The 27,578-nt window shown below is 40.7% G+C and overlaps 2 protein-coding genes across 2 annotated transcripts; one reads left to right on the top strand and one right to left on the bottom strand.

The window, feature by feature from the left end:
• Positions 1-926: 926 nt before the first annotated feature.
• On the bottom strand, positions 927-18,686 carry med23 (mediator complex subunit 23). Its single transcript, XM_034150424.1, has 30 exons — positions 18,516-18,686; positions 17,787-17,818; positions 17,592-17,679; positions 17,375-17,499; positions 16,922-17,033; positions 16,600-16,698; positions 16,375-16,476; positions 16,212-16,281; positions 15,723-15,835; positions 15,542-15,637; positions 10,187-10,393; positions 9,493-9,636; positions 9,154-9,299; positions 8,759-9,004; positions 8,026-8,168; positions 7,761-7,935; positions 7,022-7,185; positions 6,680-6,804; positions 6,391-6,596; positions 5,011-5,191; positions 4,756-4,926; positions 4,043-4,259; positions 3,817-3,926; positions 3,597-3,723; positions 3,110-3,275; positions 2,939-3,011; positions 2,363-2,577; positions 1,805-1,925; positions 1,558-1,689; positions 927-1,207 (listed from the first exon to the last, which is right to left on the bottom strand). Exons 1-30 carry the CDS (start codon positions 18,564-18,566, stop codon positions 968-970), a joined length of 4,197 nt encoding a protein of 1,398 aa, XP_034006315.1. The 5' UTR covers positions 18,567-18,686; the 3' UTR covers positions 927-967.
• A 762-nt stretch (positions 18,687-19,448) lies between these two features.
• il20ra (interleukin 20 receptor, alpha) lies at positions 19,449-27,221 on the top strand. The gene is made up of 8 exons (XM_034150423.1): positions 19,449-19,791; positions 21,220-21,343; positions 22,627-22,829; positions 22,964-23,124; positions 23,228-23,372; positions 23,660-23,784; positions 24,087-25,292; positions 25,862-27,221. The coding sequence occupies exons 1-7, from the start codon at positions 19,740-19,742 to the stop codon at positions 25,155-25,157; spliced, it is 1,881 nt and encodes a 626-aa protein (XP_034006314.1). The 5' UTR covers positions 19,449-19,739; the 3' UTR covers positions 25,158-25,292; positions 25,862-27,221.
• The last annotated feature ends 357 nt before the right edge of the window (positions 27,222-27,578 follow it).

Below are 27,578 nucleotides of genomic sequence, written 5' to 3'. Positions count from 1 at the left end.
GGGTAATCTAAAATGATCTGGAGGTAAAGTAATATCCCTGCTAACACAGACTAAAGTAGCCTTTTGAAAAGCAATGAGACAACCATGTTTAAAAAAAATATATATATCACATTATTCTTATTGTAAGAATATTTTTGCTTAGTTTTCCCTTATCATTATTTTTTTTTCGTGCTTAATTTTGTATCTTACCTGTGTTCGAGGCGGGTTGGGGATGGAGGGTGCGATGTTTAAAATAGAAAACTGAAAGTGAGCATTATGTTTCTGTACCTTTCTTATTCTGTAATTGTATATTTTGTACTTTTAATGCTCAATAAAATATATTAAAAAATAAATAAATCACCAGAGTAGCTTTCGGTATAATTTAGGCTATCCAGACAATAAGTAAAAACCCCATTATTCTTGGCCTGTTTGCTGTAAATTAAATACGTATTCATGCATAAGAATACACAGTAGAGGTATAAATAGTATCAATAAAAAGCAGAACCCAGATTACCAAACTTTTTTTTTAATGGACTAAGAATAAACATGTACAATATAAAAATTGAATACAAACAGAAAAATAAAAAAGATGCCATGATATTAACAACAAATGTTTAGTCATTGTGATCTGCGGATTATTTTGCAGTTTTCATGATTCACTTCCTTCCACTTCCTTAATGAATTCATCATGAGACCATTCTGGGTTTTTCACTTCGGTACAAGTTGAGAAACAGGATGTTTTTTTAAAGCACTTAATAACAAGATTCTCTCCAAGTTTCTTGTGTATAAAAGTACAGGAAACATTACTAGTCCTTACTCAAAAATCCAACTTTAGGATAACAACTAAACTCCAAAATGTTTAGGCCTCATGTGTGAAGGTCAAATGTCATGATTGCGTGTGTGTGTGTGTGTGTGTGTGTGTGTGTGTGTGTGTGTGTGTGTGTGTGTGTGTGTGTGTGTGTGTGTGTGTGTGTGTGTGCATGTCTGCCTACATGGGTGTGTGTGCGTGCTGTGAGGAGGAGGGGGAGGCGGCGGCAGAGGACGATGACATTTGGGGGACGGGAGGCTGAGGGGTGGAGGAGGAGGCGACGGCGGCGGCAGCGGCGGAGGAGGCGGCGGCGGCGGCGGCGGCAGCAGCTGATGATGCGGTCTCTATCTTGCTGCTGTGTGTGATGAAGCGCAGACGCAGCTTCATGGCCGGACGCAGAGTCATGATGATTTTCTCCACCTAGAGAAAGATACAATCAAACACATATAGATGGCGGTGAGACGGCTCTAGGTGGTAAATGATGGCTTTTTCTATTAATTTAATTACTTGAAAAGTCAATTTTAATCACATTTGTCTGAGCCTGAAGCACAAATGGAGCTACAGTTTAATCTCCTCTAATTAACTCTGGTGTCAGGTCTGGGCACTGCTGGGGAGCTTGAGGTGACGCATGCAAGCTAAAAATAGACCCCCACAGACTATGTCCCCAGGCCCTGCAAGGTCACAGATGTCCTCTCAAGTTCTCCAATTTCAGTTGGAGTTGGTTTATTTCTAATAGTTACATTTTCCATGTGATGAAAAGACTGCCTCACCTGCTCCTTCACGCTGTCTCCAGTGTACATGTACTTGATGTGATAGAGGAAGTCACAGATTGGGTCCATGTAGCTGAGATGTGAGCAGTGTTGGTCCACCGCCTGCAGCATCTCGTAGAAGGCCACGCCAATCTGAAACACACAAAACAAAGATATATATTTTGTGGACATATCCACAAAATGTACTGACGTAATGGGGACATTATTGTGGATCATTGAAAGTGTTTTAATCCTAAACAATGTGTACCTCCAACATGCATCGAGTCCTCTCCTGCTGGAAGCGCTGCAGGAACGGCCCCACCAGGTGATACACGTAGAGCAGCTGGAACTCTGTCAGGACGACGGGCTTCAGGGTCTCTGACAGGAACCTACACACACACACACACACACACACATTTATGATGACATGACAACAGAGGTGGGAAGTAGTGGAGTACAAATACTTCGTTACTGTACTTAAGTCCATTTTTCTGGTATCAGTACTTTACTCCACTACTTATTTTTCTGTCGACTTTTTACTTTTAACATTTTTAACACAAATACCAGTACTTTCTACTTCTTACATTTTCAAAACAGGTTTGTTACTTTAGTTTGAATCTGCGTTTGGTGGCGCGATTAATATAAAGGGAGGTCAGTTACTCTTTAAGTAGTTATGGGTACTTTTTACTTAAGTACATTTCGAAGCCCATACTTCTTTACTTCTACTTGAGTAAATGATGTGTGTACTTTTGCCATCTCTGCATGACAACCATAAATGATATGTTGGTTGAAGAGGGGAGCAACAGAGTCAGGAAGGCTTCCTTACTTGGGAATCAGAGACAGCTGTCCGATGGAGGAGTGATGCCACACGGCGTGCGCTAACGCTAACACGTAGCTGCAGTTCATCTCGCTGTAGCTCTGGTGGCAGGCTGTGAAGTCCAGCAGGGCGAAGGGGTAACCTGCCCAGGCCGTCTCTGAGGTCAGCGCCGGAGAGCTGATCACTGACACGATGCGGTCGTGGAGGACGATCCAGTAGGGCTCCTGCGGGGGGGGAGAGGGGAGAGGGGAGAGGAAGGAGGTCATGGTGAGGAAACTCGGTGTAAATGTATCAAATAGTCATAGGAAAAAATAGTAGGAATTGTCAGTTGCGTGTTGTTGCTGTGTCGGCCATTGTTTTAGCTTCCTCTTGGATGCATGCTTATGGTTAAGAACTGGTTGCCTTATAAAGGTTGATGCACAAAAAACGTCAGTATTTATAATGTCACTGCATATATAAACACTGACACTGACTTCTAGTAGGGAAATAAGTCGTGATTGAGAGATGGTTTTTGTACGAGTCTACACATTGCTTTTAACTGCAGTTCTACTCATTGTGGTGGTCTTTAATGACAGTTCTTCTTACAGGAAGTGCGGTTATCACGAGTCCAATGGCATTCATCCAAGCTGTGACGTTCTCTCTGGGAACCAGCGGTTGGCTGAAAGATTGAAAAGAAACATGGTTTGAACTTTCAATAATTGATCTTACATATATTTTTGTTTTGTACGTTTGATCGAGCCCTAAAGTCCGCTGTACCTCGTCAGAACAACATTGAGCAGAGCGTTGCCGACATCTTTTCCCGGCACGGCCAAAGCCATCAGCTCCACGCAGGTGACGTGCAGGGCGTGGGCCGCGGGGTTGGGGAACTCGTTGAACCTCCAGTCGCAGTTGGGGAAGGGGCCGGGGGACTTGCCAGCCATCGGTGAGAGAGAGTTAGGGAGGATAGAAAACACAAGCCTCTTTCCTCGCTGGTATGTCTACCAATCTATAACACACCATTACAGCTACTTCTATCTTTTCTGCAACTACATTGGCTGCAATGAAATGACCCAAGATTTAATTACGTACAGATATACAACTACTATCGATCTGTCTTCTAAGCAACGAGGCATTAAGGGACATGAGAAGTATTAAGGTAAGTGTATTATTCAGGTACATATTCCCCAAAGGCCTATAAGTTCTTATTAGCCAGAATGAGAGGGATCGATCCGTCTGCCAACAGGGGGAGATCATTGAAGGATATTGTCCACCAGGCGTCCAATCAGCTTGCAGTAGTAGGTGTCATCAGGGATCCACACGTTGTCCTCTCTGGGGTTCATGCCACACTTCAGATAGGTTTCACTCAGGCACCATCCTGGGGTACGGTTGTCCTACAAAAACACAAACAGTGTAAATGCATTTTTTAATGAATAATAAATCACAATTTCTGGTGTGTGTGTTTCTTTCCTTCTTCCTCTGCCTACCTTCAGTGAAGACATGATGGCGTGCACCAGTTTTCTCTTGAGGTTGGTTCTGTCTCTCAGATGGCGCTCGTAGTAGTGAAGTGTGTTGTACAGGTAGGTGACGGGGCGGTCTGCACACACAAATATACATTAGTGTGCATCATCAATGACATTGAATCATTCTCAGAGCAGGAGATTTTTTTTTTTTCTGTCCCTTTTTCATCCTCTTCTAGGCAACCTAACTCACCATGGAACTTGTACAGCCCCCCCAGATGGTCCAGCAGTGTTTCCAGAGACTTGGAGACAGGAAGGAGCTCCAGGAAGCGATGGATGACGATGTCGAAGACGGGCAGGAAGCGCAGGCACACGTTGCCAAAGTAGATGGGCAGGTACTGGGGCTGGAGCTGCATGGGGGGGCTGACCTGGTCCGCAAGACCCTCGAAGTACAGCTTCTCCGGGTATTTCTGGTGAAAGGAACGAACATTGCTGACTTGTCTCAATCAGATGAGTTTATTATGGTAAGGATGTAAGTTACACATTTCTTTAAAGGTTTATTGGTGTGTGTTGTGACTTATTTGGGATTCACCCTATTCGCCAAATAACACAAACACATAGGCAAGTGGTAGACAAGAAACTCCTTTGTTCTGTGAGGTCAAATGTATTTGTTAAAGGGAGTAAGGTGGATTAGAAGAGAGCAAAGATAACTGCCTGATAAACTGGGAACACCTAAATATAGCATACATTTAAACTAATATTGATTTCTTGGGTTGCTAAAATACCTTCTGCATTTACTCCCATTCAGTATATTGATTTGCTGCTGTGCTGGTACTCCTGTCAAAAGGGTGCTTCCAGAACACTATCTACTGTAGGTTATATACTCACTATGGATATGTACCTCTTACAACCCCATTTCACAAGACTTGAACTATCCCTCAACTGAAAAGAGTGAGTTTTGCATACCTTGTGGTAGCTCATGTGCTTGTTGTGCCAGTCGCTCTGCAGCCAGTGCTCCGGAGCGTTCTCCTTGACAAAGTCGTTGACGCGGTTCCTGAAGTCGTTGGGCTTCAGCAGCAGCAGCTGGATTATGAAGTAGCAAACCTGAGCCTCGTTGCCTTCGTGGCTACGCATGGCCTGGAGGCAGAGAAGAAGAGAGGTCAGACACAGAGAACTTATCATATAGTATTTAGATTTCTCTATGTGCAAGTTCCTTCTCACCAGACACAGGATGAGTCTGTCCAGGGTGACGATGTTGTACTTCCACACCATGTCGTTGAGTATTTCGATGCATTTGTTGAGCTGCTGTCCGCCGGCGGATGTGGAGAACTCGTAGACAAGGAAGTCTGCAAAGGTTCGCACGTGAGCCACCAGCGCACGAGCCCCGATACGCTCCAAGACCCTGGGGGACACAGAATCAGCAAAGCAGTTAGCGCCTCATCTCAACACAACTCTGTATCCTCCTCCCACTGGACCAATTAGTCACAGATGTTGTTTGAAGAGACTTGGGAACACCCCCCACCCACCCCACCCACCCTTTGGGCCAATTAGTGTACAAAATGCCAGAACATCAGTGGTGAGATGCTTCATTACCACATGCTTCATCAAAACACACTCCTTTGAATGAATGGTAACACATGAAAACCTAAAGTGGTGGGAACTGAGACTTTGCTAACATTTGTAATGAATTAAAGTCAATTAGAGAGAGATTTGTAAAAACTGATATTTGAATGAAAGCCCTGAGAGGCAAGTGAGAAAATAAATGGTTAGTGTGAAATAGATTTCACTTCTGTGTTCCGTTTTTCTTTACCGACAAAATCTTTTTGAATTCTTTATTTGTTTTCATCTAAAAAGCTGGAAACAAGATTTACAAGGTGAAAATAAATAAGCCTAACGTTAGGTAGGTGATTTTATTTATTTTTTCATTTTTAAACAGAAACATTTTCTAAATGTTTTGTCGTAAATGTCATTTTGGCCACAAGAGCGCACCACTACTCGTGTTATCAAATTAACAACAATTATTCAGGTTTTCCTCCATGTGTGCTTTCATTTCTTCATGCACTCTAAACACAAGGTACAACACAAATAAATAAAATAAATATAGGAAAAATATTAGATAAAATATAAAACATGGTAAAACATATTTTTCTCCGCACAGTTTTTATTTGAAGGAACCTAAATCGATCATTGCGGAAAAAGCTTTGTTTTCATGTTTTCTAAACTATTTGTATCAGATTTTGAAAATGGATCAAGGATGGAAAATATATAACTGTCTTTCTGGGCTTAAATATGTTTCTCTTGAGTGCAGTATCAACACTAGATACTTACATTACATGACATGTTACTTGTTAGATGCTTTTAATCAAAGCGACTTACATACATACGACAATACTGTGGACAACCCCCAGGGGAGAAGTGTCTTGCCCAGGGACACAACGACATGCTGACTGCAGTGGGGTTTGAACCTGTGCTCTCCTGATCCGAACACCAACGCACTAGTCCACTGTGCCACAGCCTCCCACTTACACTGACTGTATACAATTAAAACAGTTCTGCATGGATTGCATCTGTTCTGTAGAGACACAAAATGGTGGTACCGACCTGAAGCCTGTCTGGTTGATGTGGTCCGTCTCCAGAAGCATCTTCCACAGCAGACAGAGGAAGAGGGGGGGCGAGCCCTGCATGGAGAAGTGGGTGATGATGTCATTCTCGTTGGCCATGGACTTCCACTTCCTGTACTCCTCTTCCACGTTCTTCTTCAGGTTAAACCGAGACTCCTGAGGAACGTTGTTCTGTTTGAAGAACGCCTGAGAGAAAAAGGGAGAGGTCATTACAACAGGAGAAATGCATTTGAGATTAAATGAATTATTCCCAATTGGCTATACCGCACCTGTAGTGGCGCAGGGAAGCAGGACAGTGTGTGTGAGGCCCAGTTGTGAGGCGTGAAGTTCATGATGGTCTGCAGGATGTCTTTACACCAAGTCCCTTGGATGGAGTCGGACCCTGTGAAGAAATCTGCACACAGACACAAAGCAGGCAACTTAAACACATATTAAGAGTATATGGGAAACAGGACTGTAAGGGCAATCAAATGTACCTCCCATAAAATGTACAGAAAAAAGAATGAAGGAAGAAAATTACAAACATGGCGGAAAATAGCAAAAGAAAAAGACAAGAGGAGAATAAAGAGCAAAAGAAAAGACAAATCTTAAGAAGTAACAGCATAGTCTACCTGTAACGTGCGTGGCTCGGGCCAGGGTGAGGATCAAGGCTCGGTTCAGCTCTTCAGACTCCTGTGACAGAACCGTCTTTGGGTCGTTGAGGAAGCGAGTGAACTGGGGCTGAACCTCCGAACTCCCCAAGGCTGTGATCAGCCGCAGAGCCGTGCTCTCAACACTGGGGACAGTGACACAGAGACGTCAATACAGACAAAGAGAAACCATTAACATCCTAATGGACTTCAGTAGAGGTCGGCACCATAAAAAAAACAAATGCACAATGTTTTATATTAGCAATGCATATATTAAATAATGTTTTGAGTCAGATTTTTGGTCAGGTGTTACTTCAAGGTTCAGTCATGTACCACCTTATACTGCACATTGCATTTAGGGTATTCAGGGCGCTCAGATCAGTGGGCAAATAGTTTGATTTGTGGGTCAATCAGAAGAGGGGATCAAATTACATGAACAATTGGGACAACTTCTGTTTGAGCTGCTAAAAATGGCTCCACCGGAGTTGAGAGTTATGTCTCTAAACCCACGTTTACAGAGCATGTTCAAGACTAGCTTTGCTGTTCTGTATAAAAAATAGGGAAATGGAATAATTGGAGCATAGTTGCTCTGCTGCTACACTCACACATTAGGCGCCTACACTGTTGTGTTACATCTAAAGATCCCAACTGGGGCATCATTGTGCTGGCTTTGTCTGGTTCAGTGACGTTCAGTAAAGTAAGTACAATGAGTGTGCATTACCACAGATGCAGCTGGTTCTGGTTGGTCTGGGGCACAGCAGCCAGACTGTGCAGATGACTGAGCAGCTGGACTCTGTAGTGCGGCTGGATGTGGTGCATCCTGTAGCTGAACATCTCCAGCAGCGTGTGGAGGATTCCCCACGCGTGAGACTTAAACACGTTAGGCAGCAGCTGGCCTGATCAGAGAGAGTCACATTATGAAATCTGTTCATTCTGTATCAGAATGTTTTAACACAGCGGGGAATTAAAATGTTTCTGTAACTCACTGATGAATCCCTTGATGCCCAGTGACTCGATCTCCATGTAGACCAACAGTCTGCTGTAGGTTTCTACCAGTGCGGGGGCCAGGGCCAGGCTGGATTTGGCGTGGGCCAACTTTATCACCCTCGTGGCAATACTGTGGATCAGACTGCAGACAAGAGAGGCAGAGAGGGACGATGACACAGTTAGATGCATTGCAATTATCTGAGTTGCTCTCTTTATTTGTATCTGTAATACATTGTCAATCCTTCATCAAATTCATCCATAAATGAGGTTTTTTTCCCATTACCTCTTCGAACTTAATAGTTATGTTGCAAGAATATCTTCAAACGCTTCACATCCCATAAATCTGTACAACCTAAGCTAGGATATGCAACTCAATAAACCATAATAATTGATTACGTTTTGCAATTGTCTCATAAACGTTTTAAATAAATACAAAAATCCACAAACAAAGCAGTAAGTTATTTAAATGTTGATTTTTTTTGTTTTTGAAATCTTTTTTATGAGCAGTCTCCGGCGTCTTCACACAGTTTAGGACCGCACTTGAGATGATGACCTCAACATGAACACAGCATTATGACATGAAAGACAGAAGCCTTAGCTTTCCACTGAAAATAATGTGTGCTCTATGTACGGTTTCTATTTACATTTGAAGGATCATGCAAACAATGGTCTCCAGCGGGAGGACCCTTGTCTTAGCGTTAGTTCTTCTTTACATCACTTGCTTTTCCTCACCTCATCTTGGCGTGCACTGTGAGTGAATCCAGCAGGTTCATGGGCAGCGGGGTGACGGACCCTGACGCCATACAGTTGGTGCCGGGGAGGTTGATCCTCATAGATCCGTTCCCGTAGATGGTCTCCACCAGGACGCCCATGGGCAGGGTGAAGCACTCAGAGTTGGTGCTGTAGGCGTTACACAGCAGGGCGATCTTGTAGTCGGACATGCCCAGGTTCTTGTTACGAAGCGACTGCTGGAGGAACCTATCGTACAGGTGGGGGGGGGGGGAAACAGAACGTTGACTGTTTGTTTGGGATGTTTTAAACAAGTAACTGGTTCGAGTATTTTGGTGCACACTAGGGTATTTAACGAAAGTACATATATCAGGCTCCAGTATTTTAAAGATACGTACTCATGGTGTAGTTTCAGAGAGTGAGGTATGGGTATCTGTAGTTTGGAGTTGTCGTTCTGAGCCTTGCGGTTCAGGTGGATCCAGATGCAGGTCATGGCAAAGGAATGAGTGGACTGGGGCTTGTTAATGTCCGAAACTGGAATACACTGGAGTGGGAAAGAAAACACGGATAAATCTGATAGTACCCTATAGAGCAATCACTAGCACCGCCACTTCTACCAATGCTATTCCTACACAAACGTACTACCACACTACAGCCAATAGAAACAGTCAAACTGGGGGGGAAATAGGCACGTAGATTGTTGTAAGCCATACTAATTTCTTGGCAGATTTGTGTACCTCTTTTTCTGGGTAAAGCAGGTCAAAGAGCTTCATGACGGGCAGGAAGTCAGCTAAGGCGTTCTTCTGAATGCTTCCTGAAATGAACTGCAGCAAGACCCACATCAGGTGGTCTCTGCCTTTAATGAGACCTCTACCTGCAAGCTGTAGAGAGAGAGACACACTTAGCAACACAAGCATCACCGGTTGATTCTAGGCTTTATCATTTAAACACCCTTTTATGGCCTACATATAAATGTTCTATAGAATGGATCAGTCCGTCAAATGCACCTTGTTGTTCGTTTTTTGGCAATGAACTACACTCAAGATAATAAATAACATACAAGTAATTATTTGTATAAATATATCATTTTTTTACTATTCTATATTTATTTAAAGCAACATAAAATGCAGTTTATAATTATTTATATATAAAAATAAATACATCTAGCTATTAACAGTTTTAAAAATGTATAATAAACTTCTAACAGCAAGAGACACTTCCCTGTCCAACAATACATTTTATATTGGGGTCTTCTATGATGTCCCTTTTAGGTTCCTATGATTTATCTTGTTTGTTTTCTGACAAGAAAAAAAAGTGTTGATTTTTATGAACATTACTAAGAAAATTGCCAAGAAACCAAATCAAGCTGAAGTCTGTTTCCCATGATGGATAGTTTAGGCCTCTCTTCCTCTGCTCCCCCCCTCCTCTCACCTTCTGATGTAACGACAGCACCATGTGAGGGAAGCTGGCAAACTGAAACAACACAAAGAAGATGAGCTGGGAGGAGAGGTGCTGCCACAGCAGCTGGCTGGTCCCCCCGATGTCGGCGTCAAAGTGCTCCTCGGTCTCCGAGCGCTCCATGGCGTACACCACCAGGTCCACCAGCTGCTCCTCCAGCACCGGGCAGCGCTGCTTGTGCTGACGGGGGAGGACGGGGGAGTTACAGGAGAAAGGGAATAGTGGGCAGGAGAGAGGAAGTTAAATAGGGAGGGAAAGACGCCCGAGGACAGAAAGAGACAGGAAGAAGAGGGGGTGAGGGAAACATTGAAAGACAGGAGAGATGGAAGGGAGTGGAAAGACAGACAGAGGGAGGGAGAGAATGTGGGAGAAACCATTGTTACATTTACTTCACATACACATTTGAATGATATTGATGCTGCAACACTTTTCCCATCCCTTGCATGCTGTACGGCATCTCCATCCTGCCTCTGTCAGCTGAGTAAACCTTTCTGTGGCCCCTTTTTCACATTTACATTCATACGAATAGTTTCTGGTTATTTCCCTGTGATTATTGTTATGTAGGTGCTTCACAAAGCGTTAGTAAACTCACTGTAGTAAGATGTATGTCAAATCTTGTGCTGCAGCTTCACTACGTGAGAAAGGTAACAGCACTTAGGTTTTGGGGAAAGTGAAAGAAAGTTGATGTGGTCGTGGGTGTTTATGGTATTTGGGAATAAACATGAGACAGCTAATAAGCAGCTTACTCGCAAGCACATTCTAGAAAGTAAATACAAATGGACATGATTACTACAAGATAAGTGGTTTTGGAGCTTCCTACCCAAAGACTGCAGTTTATAATTAGCCTGTTCGCTAACACCACCACAATTACATGTTGCTTAAAGTGCATTGCCCATATCAAAAACAAATGTAATTAAGTTAATACTGTTAATGCCATATAACATTGATTCAACAATGCTGAGCTAGAAATAAGTCTTATGCAAGTATTAACTATTTTCCTGAAATGGTTATTTCATGTAGAAAAGGCATTTTTTTTCGTAAGCAACAAGTTAAGACTTCCATATGTGATGGGACTTTCAATGAAAGAGGGGAGAAGAGAGGGAAGGAGGGAAGGGAATCAAGAGAACATTTGAAAAAAGACTCGGGGAGAAAATGGGGAAAGGGGGAGACAGGGAGGTGAATATTGACGGAAGGCAGGTTAACCAAATCTTGAAGCCCCAATAAGTTAAGGGTAAATTAAAAGATGTTTGCAGTTAGTAGCTGTTTTTTTTAACCCTGACCTTCTTTTAAATCTTCCATGGAAGAATATAAAATTCCAATATTGACATTTTGCTATTAACCCAGGGTGGGAAACGTAACTTCAGACAGAAGGAGTGTGGAACACTTTTCATAAAAACAACACAGAATTGAACAGCACACCACAGAGCATCACCAAATGACACAGCACAGCACACAACACCAAACCAAAGAGTGCAAAACGTTCCTGCATGCGGGAAGGCAGTCAGGTGATGTGAATGGAGAGAAAAAGAATAGGAGCTACAAGACTGACCGTAACTCCTCTTCCTCTGCCTCCAAACACACACACTCACACAGAAAAAGAGAGGGCAGGAAAAAATAAAGAAAAAGTGAGAGAAAAAGAGAAGGATCCATGAGCATATCTTCCCTCTGCCATCTAAAGAAATCAGCCCATGGCTTACCAAGTTACAACCCAAAACAAGTATCCTAGCAACAGTGAAACCATATCAGTAGCCGGTCTATAATCCACCTCCTCTACAAACATTCCAACGGATGTGTATTTAAAGCAAAAACATTTTAGGGAAGCTGAAACTTAATCCGCATTACTTCCGCAAATTAGTCAGTGAAGTGCAAAATAAAATGTAAGTGACAGAACAAAGTGTCATACTGTTTGCTAAAGGGATGACTGACTAGTGCGGCTTGAAATGCCTCTCTCTGTAACAATTCGGTAGATTTTGACAAAATAATGAAACCCAATTGTTTTGGGCGATTAGAACCGTATACTGCTTTTAAGGAGCCCTATTATGCTAATTTCCAGGTTCATATTTGTATTTTGTGCCCCTATTGTGGCGTGTTATCATGCTTTAATCTGATCTGTCTGCTCTGATTGGTTAGCTGGTCAACCGCTTAGAGATGTCCCACCCCGGAGCCTTTCAGGTACAATGTGTTGAAGTGCCAGCCAGTTGAAGCGCTGGTGTTACATGATGTCAATATGTTACTAAAGTAAACAAACTAATCCAATCGAGGCTTTCAGGCAGGGCGGGTGTGTGGGAGAGAAACTCCCTAAGGGGGGGACATTTTGGAGTTTAACCTTAGCAGACCATTTACATGCACCAAAACCGATATAATGAACTACAGGAAAGGGAACACCCCAAAGAGCATTATTGGGCCCCTTTAAGGAAATATCAAACTGAAAATGAATAAAACTGGAGTTAAATTATAATGTTATTTTAACTTCTTAATTCCGTCTCCTAAAAAATTGTTTTACATTTAGGCCCGCCCAATCATCATAATCATTCAGTCATCGACATGTATATATATATATATATATATATTTTATAAATGGGGCAGGAAGTTTGTAACTTGCAGTTCACAATGACCTGCAGCTCAGTGTATAATAATCAAGAGGTAACATCTACAATGCAATAGGTACAAACTGAAAGTAAAAAAATCCACCACACGTCAACCAATGAACATCACACAACACGGGTCAGAGTTCACTCTGACAATGCCGATCTGGGCAAAAACACAGTTCAAAACACTAGAAATAACAGTAAGGAGCATTTGGCTTTGTTGTCCACGCTTTGCCATATCTTCTATTTTGGAATTTGCCCATACACATGCAGTACATTTCTGAAGTTATATAAATGTTACTACATCACTAAGCTGGAAAGAGGGACTCCTAGGAGAATGATACACGTATAAAGAAATGAAAGCCAGTTCATTGAGAACCCTTTATCTTTTTGTGCTAATGTAATGAATTGACTGAATCACACAAGTTGCATATGGGTGGGATTCATTGATGTGCTAGTTTAAGATAAGATAAGATGGACCTTTAGTGATCCCCATAGGGAAATGCAGGTATTGTAGCAGAAACAGAACTTGAAGTAGAAGACATGACAATCAGAAAATCATTAATTCTCAAAGTCTATGGGATCCAGTCATTCGCGCCAACGCCTAACTAACATTAAATACCGTAAAATGTTCTTGTAGACTTAATGATATAGAAGGAGGGAGGGTCTTCCTGTGATTACTGCCTAACTATTGCAGTGTACTTGAGTTGTAAAGCATATCAAACAGTATTGCAGTTTAAATCAAGAGCACCATTCAGTCCTGATAAGAGTAGTTTTGACCAGGTCAGCACAAAGGAAAAGCAGCGGGGTCAGAAACGAGAAGACCTCGCTAACAACAAGCAAGGACCAGACTACATTCAAACATGCAGTGCAGCAGGACTTGAAATGTCAACAGCAGGGTTTAAATCAGGATAATTATGGTAGCTTCTTATATAAAACCAAACATGGCTGGGTCTAAAACATTAAAAAAACTACTGTCCAGAGAATCTATAACAGTATTTGTCTTGAATAAAAAAACTGTATGATATGTGTCAGCTGGCTCAGTTGAAAACTTGAAATTGATGACGGGCTTTTGTCCTCATTGTGATGTCATATTGTGCGATAAACACATTGATAAAAAATGCTGTAACTGTCATTCTTTTTTATTTGTTCCCTGATGTGTTCAGTTCAATAAAAAGTGTTTCCAGGAACTTGATGGTTTTAGCAGTCCACTGAAAGCAGCAGAGAGGCAGAGCTGAGAACACTTTATCATCCGTTTGTTTATCGCAAGAAATATCGTTTTTTGGGATATTCAACTAGGTATCACACATTGAACATTGACCACAACAAGGCAACAATGAATTAGAATATAGGAAATAAAATATATTAAAATAATAGAAGAGAGTTTAGAGAAGATTTAACATTTACATAACAAGCTATTCAAATCTGGCAAAGACATAACTATAAAAGTAAGCAGTCAAACTCAACAGAGCAGACTTAGTACTCTCTCTATGAGTATGTGTGGTCACCAATGGTTTATTTTCCTTTATAAAACTCTGCAATATAAGACAGGAATTCTGTTTAGAGAGAGATTGGGTGTTGTATTATATCCAATAAATAGATACTGAATCATCTGGCCATCTTTGGATGCAATCAATACATTTGATTGTATAGCCGCTGCTATATTAAAAGCAGAGATAAGGTATCACATGATGGAATAATCGACTATTTAATTTACACTCAGCCCATTAAGGTTAACACACCATGCATGGTTAATGATCCGTAAACATCGATCAACCAGCTGCCGCATGTCTTATCCTATTTTATGTCCGTGCTTGTCAGTCTGTGTATTTATTTACCAAGTGTTTGGCCACATCTGTGTTTTCCTACTCTGTATATCTCTTTAAATCCCTGATGAGACCATTTCAAGCTCTGTGGCATTTGTCTTCACTCCATCTCAAGTTCTCTTTCTTTTTTTATTGTCCAGTTTCCCATTTCTATGACATCAATGTGGTAAAAAAAACAAACAGAAAGCTATGCGTCCAATGGGCTGGTTAGTTAGTAGGTCGGGTGACCAGGAGGAGGAACAACGACATACCTGGGCAATGTTCAGAGTCTAGAGAGCGCATGGCGGAGAGACAGACAAAACACAACACACAACCAGAGGACAAAAGAGAGAGAAACAAAGAAAGAAGGAGAAAGAAACAGAGAGGGGGGAAAAGGAGAGACAGAGAAAGTGGTGACTAAGGAGCTAGGCCGTTCACTGTCCGTTCAGCACAGTTAGCATCAACTCAGCCAGATCAAACAGACAAACTGCATTCTGGAAATCAGAGCTCTGGCCAGTGTTGATTATCAACAGAGCGTGCAAGCTGGTCCAACTGTGTTTATGGTGCTCAGTGAGCTTGGCTGAGCTGAAACTGCATGAACCCAACAGGGAAAACTAACACCAGTGCATTATGGGTCAAGCGCACAGCATTGACTTGCTCTACATATTATATAGCTGTGTTACCAGGGCAACAAGGGAGGTGTCAAACGGAAAAATGGTGGGGAGGTGAAACGAGAAATATAAGAAAAGAACCAGATAAAAACAAACAAAGGAAAAAGCTGAATATGAAGAGGAACGGGAAAAAAAATCAGGAGCAGGTAGAGGGAAGGAGAGATGGGTGGGAAAAAATTCTAATAGATCTAAAAGGGACAGGAAAAGTGAGGGCAGGTGGAGGGGCCTGGTATAACAGAAACGTTATAAAAAAGGTTGTCATACCTGCTTGTTGAGTCCTAACATGTTGCACACCATTTCTCGTGAGTATGGCTGTTCTAACACATAGCGCAGCAAGCCCGTCTGTGGCTCAAACAGGTCCTACACACACAGAAACACACACCATGTATTACGGATGTGTTCATTCGTGTTAATGCTTGTTTTTCTGTACATGAGAATATATTACCTTGTCAAACGGGAGCATGCCCCTCAGGGGGAAGCGGAGAGTAGTGGGGTCTAATTTCCAGGAGTTACAGATGGCCCCGCTGTTATTCACCACCGGTAACAAGCTGCACCGACCTGAGGGGAGATTCACACAGAATGACTAAACGGGCACACTGATTGTTCAATATACGAGTTGCATTATGTTCTTTTCTCATAGCTTTAAGGCATATATTTGTGGCATACACGAGTGATGAGTTAGCTACAGATACGATTTATATTTGTGTTTTTATTGTTGTACAGCTTTTTCAGCTTTGCACCCTTTTAGTTCAGATTTCCATTATTCAATTTTTGTTTGAAAATGGAATGGACTTCATTAAAGCTCTGGCAAAGCATGAAAAAGAGTATTGCCAAAACCAAGAACCCTTGAGCAAACCAAAATATATAAAACAATCATACTCTACATCAAGTATTCTGAAAGCGTCCAGCGTCAGTGTGTTTTTGTCTCTCTTACCACAAATAGAGTTGATTCTGGCTGTGGGTCTGAAACTGTCCACAAAGTCTGATATCAAACTGCCTAGGAGCTACAAACAGAGACAGAATGATAATAAAACAAAAGTATTTGTTGGAAACACATGACGTTGCTGCAAACATGCACACCAGAAACGGACTCTTACCCAGTGAGACAGCTGTCCCTCTGGATACAGTTTTCGGATTTCTGTGACGGCAAAGTAGGCTGGCAGGAGGCAAGCGTTTCTGTCTAGGATGTACTCTACCACCTGGAGTAAACAAAGAGAAAGCAATTTAGGTGAAGGATGTGATATGCTTACAGATAATTATTTAAACGAGTAAAATAAAAATATATCATAAATCATTGTATCCAATAAATGAAAGAAGGATACCTCTCTGGCGGCCAGAAGCTGTTGGACTATAGCTGAGCTGACAGTGGTAGGAATGGTTTGAATTTTATCCAGTACCGCTTTCAACAGGTCTCGAACTCCCTGAAAAAACCACAGGTTATACATATGGCCGATGACGGAAGGTTTTTCAAATTGAGTCTGTTAAGAAGAGATGAGAAGCGGAGAGATGCTCGATAACTTAATCTAGAGTTTACATTAGTGAACTTTGAGATCAACTTGTAGCATCTTAAAACACAGGTCTCAATAAGTCTGCATTCAATAGATCACAACATAATTTTTTCATGTGTGTGTGTGTGTGTGAGACCTTGTAGTCCACCCCTCCAATGATCTTGCGGATCAGTTTGAAAGTTAACGCCCACAGCTGAGTCCTCTCCCACTCCAAACTGTCCGAGCTGATCAGAGCTCCACACACCATCCTTCAGAGACACAAAGAGATTCCTTAGAAGCACGGTTAACACAAAAATAACAAGGATATAAGATAAGGGGGCACATGATGTGTTTGTGTTATATCCAGTCTTTAAACAGATCAACTGCAGGATACATGTTGTTAATGACATGTTAAGCATGATGACATTGCTTAAAATACAATTCTTGAATTATAGTGGCATTATAAACCATGAAGATCAGTCCTTGCTTACAGTGATATAAAGCCTAAACAGTAATCAATTAAGCAAAAGAATCAAACAAAGTAACCCAAAAACATGATACTCTGTCAACCCCCAGCATGCTTCAGCCCTTTATAAGTGTGTATATTTACTTTGGCGGTAACAGACTCGTCTCCACAGCCATTGCTAGACAGTCGTGGAGGAAGGAGATCCTTTTGGGACTGTGCTGGCTGTGTATAAAGCGCACAATCCACTGCACACACTGATCATGAGACTCCTGCAGAAAGACATGGAGGGAATTGAGAAAATCCAGCTAATTATTCATTCATTATTCTGTGTGTAAGTGTGTGTCTCTGTGTGTTCAGACACCTGTGGTAGGGTCCCCCAGTATTGCCTGAAGGCTCCCAGACAACTGGTCAGTTTAGTCCTCTCGTCCTCTGGAGTGTCCATAAACATCCTACAACACAACATCATTGATTTTCACACTGTTTATTTTAAGATGTTCTTTTTTGTTGTTGTTTCTTCTAGACATAATGTGTGCTATTGTGTTTGGAGGTATCTTACCCAGCAAAGGCCTCTTCTATCATCTCAGTTTTCTGTGAAAGAAGAAATTGAGAAAATATTATGTAGAAGGACATTTTATATAAACCATTTTTATCTCTCTTATGCTATTCACATCTCTCTTAATAATAGTAGTCGCAATAATAACCGTCTGCTCTGGTGCCTTAGTTAACAGGAAAGTCATGTGTCAGATTTTCTACAGTACAACTGAGATGTTGGTAGAGATTAAAGTATATGTTACTGAATTAAAGCTACAGGTAAATCCCACTTCCTTCATCTTACATTAGTGCAATGACCCTCTAAATGCTTCGTATCATCGTCCACTGGAAATAAACCCCCCAGAAACAACGTATAGTCTTAAAGCAATGTTGCTAATTATATCACAACACATTTTGCATGTGTTTTGACATTAAAATCTACTTTTCAATGCGGTCACCAGTCACTGGCAGGTCAATTGTAAAGGTAAACATGAAAGTACACTTGTATTCAAAACGTCTTTGACATCTAATTATGTTAACTTTATGTATCAATCTTAGCTGTTAGTTCATATATTTACGGCTAGTAAAAACGTAACTGTATTGAAAGGCAAATGATATCTAGCGTTAGCTTTATAGTTTGAATGATTCATTTGCAGCAGCTTCATGAGTGAACATATCATGGAAGAAGCTAACGTTGTCTGAAATGCTAACATGTGTTTTAGCTCTAAAAGCAGTAAGTAAAGATGCAAATTACCACAACATCCTCAAAGATGCTCTGGAGCTGCGTTTCCATCGAAAGCGCCATGTTTGCATCCAACAGTTTATTTTCTTTAACGAACCATCACACTAATGAATAAGGTTAGTCGCAGACAATGCTATCGGCGAGCTAAATGCAAAGAGGCACTGGAATGAATGCGCCGCGCGAGGTGCAACTTCAAAAATAATCCGGAGACACATCAGCGACACGAGCTGCACAGTTCCGCTTCACTTTGTCTTCATTATGTGTAGAATAAACTGCATATACAAGTGTGTAACTCTGATTTGCAATTATAAAATAAATGTAATATGTTATTGACAGTTTTCATAAATATGTACCGCTTACACTCGGAACGTATTTTTATAAAACAATATTTAGTTCAGTCTCGCCTATTTAATCTAATGTAGGTCTACCTTACATTGTTAAAAATATGATCTATATTTACACAAAGGCTTTCACATAGATTCGCAAGCCATTGTATCTATATTTACACAGATATACTTAAACTTAAAGTAAACAATTGTGCACGAGTGGTAGAAGGTTTAAGCTTAATACTTATTCTAAAAGCTGAAGGCATTATAAACGCCAATACAATATGTTACATAAATTAAAAACAATAAACCAATCATATGATGAGCTTCTCAATGGTATCGCATAGTTTTAGATTTAAACAACACTCTCTAAGCCAATATAAAACAGACTATAGCAATGTCTCTAACTTAAACTAACATGCTGACGTGTTGATTCATCAATTACAATTAAAATAAATTACGCATGACCCATTTTGAATAACAAGTATTTTTACTTTTGCAGGAGTTATACATGTTTAGTTTGCTTTTGCTTACGCATCAGATTACTCATTCACACACACACGCGCGCGCACAAACACACTTGCACAGGTGTAAATGTGAACAAACAAGTGAGATCGCATTCCTTCCTCCTACACGGAAACCTGGGTTGTTGTAAGTCGTTAAGGTATCGGTAGTCGCTCAAGTATATCCATTCCATTCCGACTAAAGCGGCTCTAATGTAATTCTTCCTCGGACATGTTTTTAAGTGATTTATTTTTAATTGAGTGGAAACATATCGAACCACAGGTGTTCAGTCGGAGCAGGTGACGCAGCCTACGGAGCCCACAGGCCGGCGGAGGGTCTGAGCACCTTCCGGAGAAAATGTTGGTGTTTCTTATGCATTTGTAAAACATGATCGCTGCATACAGATATGTGGACAGTGGTAGTTTTTCTGAACCTCCTGGGAGCTCTGCACTTCACAGGTAAGACTTGAAAAGAACCACATTATGATTACTAGTTCTTTTTTGTTTGTTTTTCTGTCTTTACGTATTCCCATGACTTAACATAACATAGGCCTACTAATGATCAGTCTTGTAAAGTAATTAAGTAGATGTACTCGAGACGAGTAGCCTACTGTACCATTTTGAGAGACTTGTACTTTACTTTAGTATTTCAACTAAGTGCTACTTTGCACTTCTACTTCACTACAATTCAGAGGTAAACCATGTAGGCTACTTTTACTCCACTACAATTATGTAATACCTTTAGTTACTTTACAGATTTGGATTAATGATGTGAAATATAATCAACAGACTTTAGTTACAACTGGAGTAATTTAACAAGCTACAGTACCCTGCAGTATACAAAGTAATAATAATTAAAACTAGCTGCACCTTTACCAGCTTTATAAACACTTTAGTGCATCAATAATTATAATCAAAACATATAATATATATTATTCTGAAATGGGCCAATCTGCATAATGAGTATTTTTGGTACTTTAAGTATATTTTGATGCTAATATTTGTATACTTTTGCTTGAGTACCATTTTTATTGCAGGACTTTTACTTGCAACAGAGTATTGATACACTCGAGTACTTCCACTTTGACTTCTTTACTACTTTTTCCACCTCTGCTAATTATTCATGAAACTGTTATTTGGCTACCGTTTAGGCTTTGGATATATGGCATTAGGTGAAATGTAGATGCATTTAATCATTGACTGACCTGAGTTACTGTGGAGCAGATTTGATTTGATATGGCTCTGTTATGTGTCAGAAGTCCAGGTAGTTTTATGATGTTTGCCCAAATTAAATCTATCTTTTATATGCCCAGCAGCATGGGCATAGTTTGATGAATGACACAATCATTTATTCATATCAGGAAATATCAAGTATTAAAATAGAAACTGATAATATGCACACAGGTTTGATTAACTTACTCCTCCTGTACACGGCTTGTTGTTTGTGTGATTATGTGCCTCAGTGAAAGAAGGCCTGTACATGGCATAAAAATGAGTAATGTGTGTAGTTAAAGATGAATGGTTCATAGGTGCAGGTGTCTGTAACCTACAAATCTGGGAACAGATTTGTAGGTTACTGTCATCAGGAACTAATTTACAACAATCTATTGCAAATGCACAGATAGTTTTATGAATTTGGGTTTTCCTTCTTTTATTTTTTTCATAATATGTGAAGTACAAAACAAGTTCAATTGGTTCAATTCTAACACGTCAGTTATATGTAATGGTTGTTACAAGCAACCTGTAGTACCAAAGCACAACAGCAACCAACCTACAAAACATCTGCTCCAAAAATGACAATGCATTCCGTAACGTACGTGGTAGACATTCTTAAGAAAACATGGGGTTAATTGTATCTCTTATAATTCCTAATCTCTTTCTCCTCAGTCTCCTCCTCTCCCCCCAGCCCTATCAATGTGATCTTCTCCTCAGTCGATCTGAGAAATGTGCTGGAATGGCTCCCAGGAAGTGGCAAACTGGATGACACCCAGTTTACAGTGCAGTATGCCATGTGAGTAAAGAATTTAGAGATTAAATTAAAAAATCCATTTATATGACAGCAGTAATTGTATTTTAGTTGCATATATTGTATTTAGGTTGCATCATTTCTTTCCTTTTTGGGACATTGGTCATAATGTATCAATGTTGGACTTTACCTGGTTTAAGCTGAAGTTAAAGGTGGGGTAGGTAAGTTTGAGAAACTGGCTCGAGATACACTTTTTGTTATATTCCATGGAATGCTCTTAACATCCCGATAGCAATGAATATCTTAAGTGCTTTGACAAAAAATCCATACAAAAATGTAATCTGTGGAAGCCGTAGTACTGTAAAAAGTACGACCAATCATTTTAGCAGGCCCGGCTAAAATAACTGGATGGCCTACCTGCCTGTCAGCCTTCCATCTGTGCACAAACTTATCTCGTGCCCTCATTGGTCATGTGCGCGTTCGTGTGTGTTGGAGGAGGGGCTCTGTAAGGAAGTGGCAGTTTTTTCCGGCTGTGTATTTTCAAATTCTAGCGATCTCGAGCTGGTTTCTCCAAAATTACCTACCCCACCTTTAATGTATCATGCAACGTTTCAAAAGAAGTAAAAAGCTGGCTTTTTAAATATCCCCAAGTACCCCAACATAAAATGGGTGAGGCCGCTTTTATCCACTACGCTCCCAAACTGTGGAACACCCTACCAGGAAATATCAGAGAGGCTAACTCAGTGGACATTTTTAAACACCAGTTAAGACACATCTTTTTAGATTAGCTTTTTATTAGCAACCCAACACTTTAAATGTTCTTTTAGTTTTTATTATTTACCTACCTTTATATTGTTTTATTTATTTTATAGGTATTTTTTATTTCTGTTGTACCTATATGTTCACTTTGTTTTATGGGGTTTTATATTTTATATTGCTGCATCGACTCAGTTGTCTTGTCTCCTATCTGTCAGAGAGAAACCATTATTTATTTTATTTTATTATATTTTTATTATCATACATTTTACCTCCTTGTGTCTATCTGATTAAATGTTATATTTTGCTGCATTTACCTTTTTTAAGTTCTTAACAAATAATCTGAGGGGAATTTCTTGTTGTTTGTTTTTAACTTGTGATGTGTCATTTTGTAAAGCACTTTGAGCTGCATGAGTTGTATGAAAAGTGCTATATAAATAAAGCTTTATTATTATGTAAGCTTAAGTTTCTTGCTTGAGGGAGATTTTTTTTTTAGCTCTGTCCGCCATTCTTATTGACCCAGTTTGTGCGGGATATCCTCTAACTGTGAGGGTCTTCTCTGTGTTTCCCAGCTATGGGGACAGTGTTAAAGGCAGTAGTCGGGCTCACTGGAGGGCGGTGCCGCGGTGTACGGACATCGTGCGGAGGTGGTGTGACCTGAGCAATGAGACGGGGGATCTGGCGCAGGGATACTATGCCAGAGTTCGTGCTGTGAGCCGGAGAGCATTCTCAACATGGGTCCGGACAACGAAGAGATTTGATCCTAAGTCGGACAGTAAGTTGAAGTGTCAACATGTTTAAAAAAAAAAAGCAAGACATAAATACTTAAAACTAAAAAGTGAAGGGCTGATAACTTCGCTGATATTTCAACATCTTCCCAAAAGGTAATATGTTGCTCTATCTGTTTAGCTACTTTTGGCCCTCCTATGGTTTCTGTGGAAATCAAGGACAACAATGCCACCATCACTTTGAAGGGACCCATGAGATATCAGCCCAACGCCCCAATGGTTTCCATGGCATCAGTCTACCCCGACATGACTTACAAACTCTTCATCGAGGGCGCACAGATAGTGAGTTAAAATATACAGCTTTTCCCGCCTTTCTGACAGGTTGTTAAATCAAGCACACCTTAAATTGTATTGCACTGAATTGTCTTTTTCTGTTTGTTTTTAGCCCTATTCTCTAGTGGTCTCAAGTTCGTACACATTTCGCATGATGGAGTACGACACAAAGTACTGCTTTTCTGCCAGGGCAAGTGTATCTTCCATGCCAACCCAATGTCTGCCCTCAGCACGGTACTGCATTACCACACCTAAAGGTACGACAGCCTGTGTGTGTGTGAGAGAATATTGTACGCCCTGTTTGACAGGTAGAAAGGAATGTGACTAAACATGATACACAAGTGAAGCAGAAATCATTGTGTGCCTGAAAAGCCTTTTTGATTATCTGATATTATTAGTCTTGCTTTTGCTTGGTAATAGTGAGTTTTACATTGTATACAATACGTTTTAATATGGCATGGTGTTGATATAGTATTACCTATATGTAGTTTTTAGTGTGTGTGTGTATTATTGTGACACATTTCTGTTTCCCATCTCACTCCAGATCCAGTGCAGAGGGTAGTTGTGGGTATTGTTGTTCCATTGTTGTGCATGGGTATGCTGGTTGTGGTTGGCTACTTTCTCTATAACTACCTGTCGGGGAAAGGACAGGAGAGCCCGTATATACTGGTAATGAAAACACACACATTCACACTTTTTGGCGATTTAAAATGTGATTTGTTAAAGGGTAAAAGGGAAAGTTGATTTTACACATGACGACCAGTTTACTTGTCATGATTACAGCTATATAAAGTCTTGTATGGCTTTGTTAAGTCTTAAAAAATATCAGCTTGGCTTTGGCGACACTTTTAAGGTAGCGCCATGATGTTTTGAAATGTGAGCACCGAACTCATTTGAGTCTGTTATTGGTTTTAAATATACAGTTGTGACAATTGGGTGGCAATGAGATGACATTATCATTCAACCTCCAGAACCTGCCTACCTTTCATCAGCCCCCTCTGACGTTCCCCCCTGAGAATCCCAAACCCATCATCATCACCATCATCACCATCATCAAAGATCAACAACCAGAGAGCGGCACACCACACTCTGCATGCCCAAAGAAGCCGACACCAGGATACGCCTCCCAGAGGCCCCGAACACCACCGGCACCCGAGGAACCCTGGGACGATTTGTCTGTCGACTATGGGTTTCTTGCCGCAGCTCCTAAAATCGAGATCAGAGGAGGAAATTGGAATGATCTGAACTGCCCAGTAAGAGGCAGTTATGAGAAGAAAGAGTGCGACGTTGAAGATGACCACTCAGGTGGACCCCCTCTGACTAATGCCCAGACAGAGATGAGCACACTAATACAAGCGCATGCATGGTCACTGCCAGTGTTAACACCATTAGTGTCTGGTCAGGGAGCTTCTATGGGAGAGGTGAAGGGAAAGGAGGAGGAAAGAGAGTTCCCAGGTTTATTAATAAGCCCAATCCCACAAATAGGCTTCCTCCATATTCCTTTGAATCTATTGGCAAAGAAGAAGGGAGGGATGGGGGAGGAGATGAATGGAAATATGAGAGTGGGAACGGATGGAAAGATGGATCAAAGTGAGAGTGAGGTATTACCCCTTCTTTCTGCTTATGCCTCTCAGAACACTAGGCAGATCTCCCACTCTGACCAATCAGATGACTTACCAGATGACTATGGTGTTCTGACGATGAATACACCACACAATACAGAAGAAGAGGAGGAGGAGGAGGGAAATCTTTGTATTGATTGGGATCCCCAGACCAGGAAACTTGTGTTTCCGGAGATAGCAATGGAGTTTAACAAAGAGGGAGTGTGGGATGGGATGATGCAGGGAGAAAAAGTGAGGGAGAACATGATTGGAGGAGAGGGAGAGGAGGAGACTGTGAATTTGAGGAATGGCGAGCTGAGGTTGGAAAATGTGTTTGTGAGACAAGGGTCCGAGGAAAAGGCAGAGGCACAGAGGGTGTTGGAGGGAGGCGGGGATGATTTTCTGACCGGATGGGGTTTGGTCATCTCGATGGACGAGTAGATGATATTCATCAATTGATTTACTCCATTACTATAAAGAAATATATGCTCTTCTTCTGCACTTATTATGTGCACTTAAATAGCATAACCTATGGGTTTTATTAAGAAAACTACAAAATCGAATTATTAGGAACACGGGCCGTCTCCACGGCAGCGTTAAAAAAATCTTGGAGGTGGGCGTATCTGAAGCTTGGGGATTTTTTTGCGATCAACCAATCACATGAATCTCCCGCCCGCGACATACGAAGCCAAAAAGCCCGAAGTAAACTGGATATAAACTCCCCAAACAGGCGAAAACCTACCACTGTCTCTGCCACCTCCCTCCATGCCTGGCTCCTCTGGTTTATATCCCGGTAGGTCTGGTCATAAAGCACCGGGTGATTGATTCGCTACCGCTAATTTCTCCTCCATTTTTTGGAATATGAGGAAATGATCTGCGGTATGTCTCTCCCAGCATACACGCCGTTTGATTGGCTAGAGCTTGAACTGTCAGATTTGCGTACACGGGATTTGATTGGCTGACGCTTCCTCCTCAGCTTCAAAAGTTGAACATTGTTCAACTTTGGATCTTGAAAATCCTGAGAATCTCCGCTCGCCTGCCCACAATGCATTTCGGCGAAAGCGAAAAAAAGTGACGTCACCCCATTCAAAGTGAATGGGCAGAAGCGTTTCAAGATTTTTTAACGCTGCCGTGGAGACGGCCCGTTAGTGTACTGTAGTCGTGTTACTTGTATACCTGTAAATGTTAATGTTGCTTTATGAAGTTTACTTTATGATTTGAACTTTATCAGATTAACGAATTATACTGATCAATGTGAATACTTATGAAGGAATTACACTTGGGCTTGATGCATGTACAAAGTCAAGGTCTTCTTGTAATACAAATATTCCAAGATTTTGCAGAACGACCACATTTTAGATGTTTTTGTGGACAGATTGCAAATTCTTTGTGAGACTACATGCTTCACAAGTATACGTTGGATGTTTGGATACTATATGTGACACAGTTTACTGCGGATAATCCATGACTATACATATCCTTGTTTACTTATTATCGCTGTCTAGCAGTAGTAGGTGTGTTTAGTTTCATGTTTCAGGTATGTCCCTTTTTAAGTTCCTGGTGCAGCACTTAAACTGTAGACACTTTGGAACAGTAGTTGTTTGTACTGTGTATTTCTGCTCAATTGGGCAGAATTATAATGTGATTAATTTCCATTTCCTCAGTCTGGGATTGCGGTATTCCTTTCAATATAAATCCACTAGTACTGAATATGTTATATGAAGGAAATACTGATGTTCAGAGGAACAAGACAGTATCTACCTCTATGATTAATGTGTTCATATCGTTTATGATGAAGTCAAAGAGAGCGCTTTACTCCTGATGTTTTGTTTTCGAATGTAGAGTCTCTACCTGAACTAGAGTATGTGCCAATATTATTTGTAAAAGAAGTCAACATAATTTTGCAATCATCAGTGTCTTTATCTCTTTAAACAACATACTGTCTGCTGTGCAATATTACAGCGTTATCACTTAGTCATCTTGGTTTTTTTTATATGCAACAATTTGTATGTTTGTTTGGAGCTGAGGTTTTAAGAAGCTTTGTGGAATATGTTATGCTGTCTTGCCTGCAAGTGATCATATTTCCTTACACTACTGGCTCTTCTGCATTCCATCAACACAAGCTATGATTAAAGCCCGGTACATACTTTCACTTTGATAACCAGAAGAATGCTACATCGCTTGTTTCCCTTGTCATAGTGGGGTAAAACCTTACGCTCCTTATATAATGTTGTTCCTCTTTCTCCTAATTTTTGTAACTGTTTTTACTCAAGATGTTAAATGAAGGAAGCTTTGGTTTGATCATCTCTACAAACCTGCATGTTTTCAAAGCCACAGTAAACAGGAATTTTAAAACCCTACATTTAGTTTCACAACTCAGGTTTTTCTGCAATGTGATGACAAGTTTGATGCTGTGCATGAATTGTATACGTACAATGTTTTTCATAGAATTGTATGTCGCCAGACAGAATTATTGTATATTAAAATAAATGATATTAAAGTGAACAAGTTCTGCTCTGCTTTGTTTTTAGCATGAAATTTCCTTTCGCTAGATGTTTGACTCTTACAAGCTCAACAATTTGAAAATATGCACATACTTAAGGTAATATACAGTATATTCCTGACACCTGCCTTTATACGATTCAACAAGAGAATGAAGAGACATCTGCTGGTCAAATCTTAAACTGTTTAGATATACTGTATTTTATATCTAAATCTGCACTTTGCAAATGTAGAGGTGTAAAAAATCACGTATTGGCATCAAGAAAAAAAAGAAAAGTATGCATACCTTTTAGAATAATACTTTTCTAAAATGTACTTTTATTTATTCAAGCACTGTAGTTTTGAAAAGAAAAGTATGCA

This window comes from Trematomus bernacchii, unplaced genomic scaffold (assembly GCF_902827165.1).
Source record: "Trematomus bernacchii unplaced genomic scaffold, fTreBer1.1, whole genome shotgun sequence".
Taxonomy (NCBI): domain Eukaryota; kingdom Metazoa; phylum Chordata; class Actinopteri; order Perciformes; family Nototheniidae; genus Trematomus; species Trematomus bernacchii.
Note: the sequence above shows the minus strand (reverse complement) of the source record. Positions and strands in the feature narration are given on the sequence as shown.